The sequence below is a fragment of the Saccostrea cucullata genome, unplaced genomic scaffold (genome assembly GCF_032062105.1).
Source record: "Saccostrea cucullata isolate Sc308-1 unplaced genomic scaffold, CSIRO_AGI_Scuc_v1 ctg9719, whole genome shotgun sequence".
Taxonomy (NCBI): domain Eukaryota; kingdom Metazoa; phylum Mollusca; class Bivalvia; order Ostreida; family Ostreidae; genus Saccostrea; species Saccostrea cuccullata.
In genome coordinates, this window is record NW_026924713.1 from 12,922 (window position 1) to 16,128 (window position 3,207).

The 3,207-nt window shown below is 34.0% G+C and overlaps 1 protein-coding gene across 1 annotated transcript; it reads left to right on the top strand.

Moving 5' to 3' along the window:
- The first annotated feature begins 1,313 nt into the window (after positions 1 to 1,313).
- Positions 1,314 to 2,546, top strand: LOC134267088 (toll-like receptor 2). The gene has a single exon (XM_062749303.1). It carries the CDS (start codon positions 1,545 to 1,547, stop codon positions 2,493 to 2,495), a length of 951 nt encoding a protein of 316 aa, XP_062605287.1. The 5' UTR covers positions 1,314 to 1,544; the 3' UTR covers positions 2,496 to 2,546.
- Positions 2,547 to 3,207: the final 661 nt, after the last annotated feature.

Sequence of the window (3,207 nt, forward strand, 5' to 3'; positions counted from 1 at the left end):
GTATTGAAGCTCAGAAATGTAAAAAACAATACAAAATAGAAGCAGAAGAAACGTGGACTTCCAAAACATCAGAGGTGGGATCTGATGCCATGGAGGTGTGAGCATAGTACATAGCATTAATTCTATGGCTTTAGCCATACGACTTTTTGATAACCCCACCTCTGCTAATTCTTTCTTACTACATATGTATTAACAAGTTTGTTTAATATTGAAATATGAGTTTTAAAATATTTTTTTTCTATAATCTTTAATAATTAGACTTTATCTTTTGTTTTAAACAATCCCACAAATAAATATTTAAGAAAATTAAATTAAAGTTCTTTTAAAAACAAAAATAAGGGATTCAAAAGTCTTGAAAATTGAAATTTGATTTCTCTACTTACTTTTTTTTCGAGAGAACAATGGAATCCTTCGTCCTCCGAATGATGGTTATCGTTATGATCATCGTTCAGGGAGAAGCAAAAGAGAATTTCTGTCCTGGTAGCGTATGCTTTTGTCCAGACAGACTTACTGCGGATTGTTCCAATAGAAACCTTGAAGTTATCCCAAACGGACTGCCGAGGAGTATTAACACTTTAATATTTTCAGGAAATAATATATCATATCTATTGTACGACACATTCAACCCTATCCACCATTTGAATATAACAAACTTAATGATAGATCATTGTCAAATAAGAAATATGTCAGAAGATTCTTTTGAGGATTTACAAAGCCTGGCTAGCCTCGACTTAGCTTATAATGAGTTACATTTAATAGATATATACAATGGTGTACGACAACTCGGAAGATCAAATGTGAAAGTGCTAAATATGTCTGACACTGATTTACATACTGGAATACGTCCGTTTATTCTGTATATAATATTCTTTACATCTTGGTTAATGGGGCTGGAAGAAATCGTAGTTCGATCCTGTCGTATACGATATTTTGCTTTTTTCTCTTTTAAAAGATTATCAAAGCTCAGAAAATTAGATTTTGGAAGCAACTTCCTATTTGATTTTTGCAAACCATCTATTCAAATGGATACTTTAGAAGAGCTGAATTTCACAGAAAATTACTTTGAAACTCTCCCCCAATTCTGTTTGAATGACACCACGACACCAGCATTTCCAAACCTTCAAAAAACTGTATATGGCAGAAAATGTTTTGATGCGTACAAACGTTTTTTAATATCCAGGGTCACTGCCTCCAACAAGTTACATTTCTAAATATTTCACTGAATCCTTTGCCGAAAATCGCCATGTTTTCGTTTTCTGCTATGTGCCTTCTACAAACTCTTATCATAGGTAATCTACGAGGAGTTGTTTTGCAGAAAGATGCGTTAAGATCACGATCTCTTCAAACACGGTCCATCGAACGAATTGTGGATATAAAACATAAGGAATTCAGATATATGTTAGAAACATGTCCAAATCTAAAGGTTTTGATAATAAAAAATACCGATTTTTCTAAAACTGATCTTAGGAAAGTGCTGCAACCTCTGAAACAATTAATATCCTTGACAATCATTAATGGTGGAATAAGCCAGATGACTCCTCTTAATGATTTTACAAACCTTAGATACATCATTTTACAGCTATAATAAAATTAAGGAAATCCAAGGAGACGTTTATCAAAATCTATCCCATTTCAATACATTAGTTCTTCAAAACAATATTTTGAGTAATATCAATAAAACATTTTTGCCACGCGTTCTCTGGGAGAAGAAAGATTTCTTTCTTCATGTATCCTTTAATCCCTTTGACTGTGGATGCCAGCTGGAGTGGTTCAGAGTATGGATAGAAAACAACAAAAACAGAGCGATTGGGTACCCAAACAACTATATTTGTCATTCCCCAGCTGAGTTAAAGGAGAAAAGCCTATCGAACTTTGATCCAGTTTCGGAGTGTCACAAAATAAACCCATATATCATTCTATCCTTTACTTCCTGTGGACTTTTGTCAGTTGTGATCTTCACTACTGTTCTCTTAAGAAAATTTCGCTGGGATATCAAATATTATATATACATCTGCAAAAACAGAAAACCATTGGGATACAAAAGATTTACCAATGATGAAAAATTTTTATATGATGCTTTTATTGCCTACAACACAAACGACAGAAAATGGATCATGTCGGAACTGGTTCGAATGCTCGAAAGAAACCACATATATAAACTCTGTCTACACGAAAGAGATATCATTCCAGGGGGAGTTTATGTGGAGAACATCCTCGAAAGTATCGACACGAGCAGGAAGTTAATGTTGGTTCTCTCCAATAATTTTATGGATGATCAGTGGTGTAAGTATGAGACAGCTATGGCAAGTCACACTCTGGCAGACGGGGACGGTCATAAGCTTTTTCTAGTGTTACTGGAGGATATACACTCCGAACACATCAACAGATCCCTGAAAGTGCTCCTCAAGTCTATACCTCATGTCGAGTGGACGGAAAATAAAACAGGGCAGAGAATGTTTTGGGAGACAATCAAGAAATTCATGGACGACAATTGAAAGGCAAAATACGTGTACTTTTTGAGATGAAATCTGTTATCTTTTTTTGTTTCATTTTCAAATGAAATACATTGTTTCTTTATGATTAACATGTACAGTGGACCCTCATTTATCCGGACGCTTTGGTTCCCAGTCAATTTGTCCGTATTTGTGAAGCATCCGGATATCCGAATCACCAGTTAAACAAAACAGAATAACATTTTAAAATTTTGTTCCGATGAAAAATCGTCCGGATACTGAAGCATCCGGATATCTGGCGTCCGGATATCTGACGGTCCACTGTATATATACAACTTTATAACTTACTTCACTAAAGTATTTATCTTATTATAGAGATGCATGGACCAAGTACTTAGACCAAGGAAACACTTATTACTAAATGTGTATTATATTGTCTTCAGGTAAATGAAATCCCGTTCATTACCATTACATAATTAGTTACTAATAATTGTGAAGAAGACTTTTCAATTAGTTTAAATATTTTTGACCTTTTAACCTTGACCTTTGAGTTGGAACGACTTTGTAAAAACTTTAACATGACCATAACTTCTGAATAGTTACATGTAGTATTAATTTAGAGGCTCTCTTATTGAATAGGTTTTTTTCTTTGAGAAGAGACCATCCTCTTGATAAGAAACAATTTTAACCGTATTTTACATTTGAATTTCATTTAGGAATTTTCAACCTTGAAGTTTGCCATAAGTTGCCATAC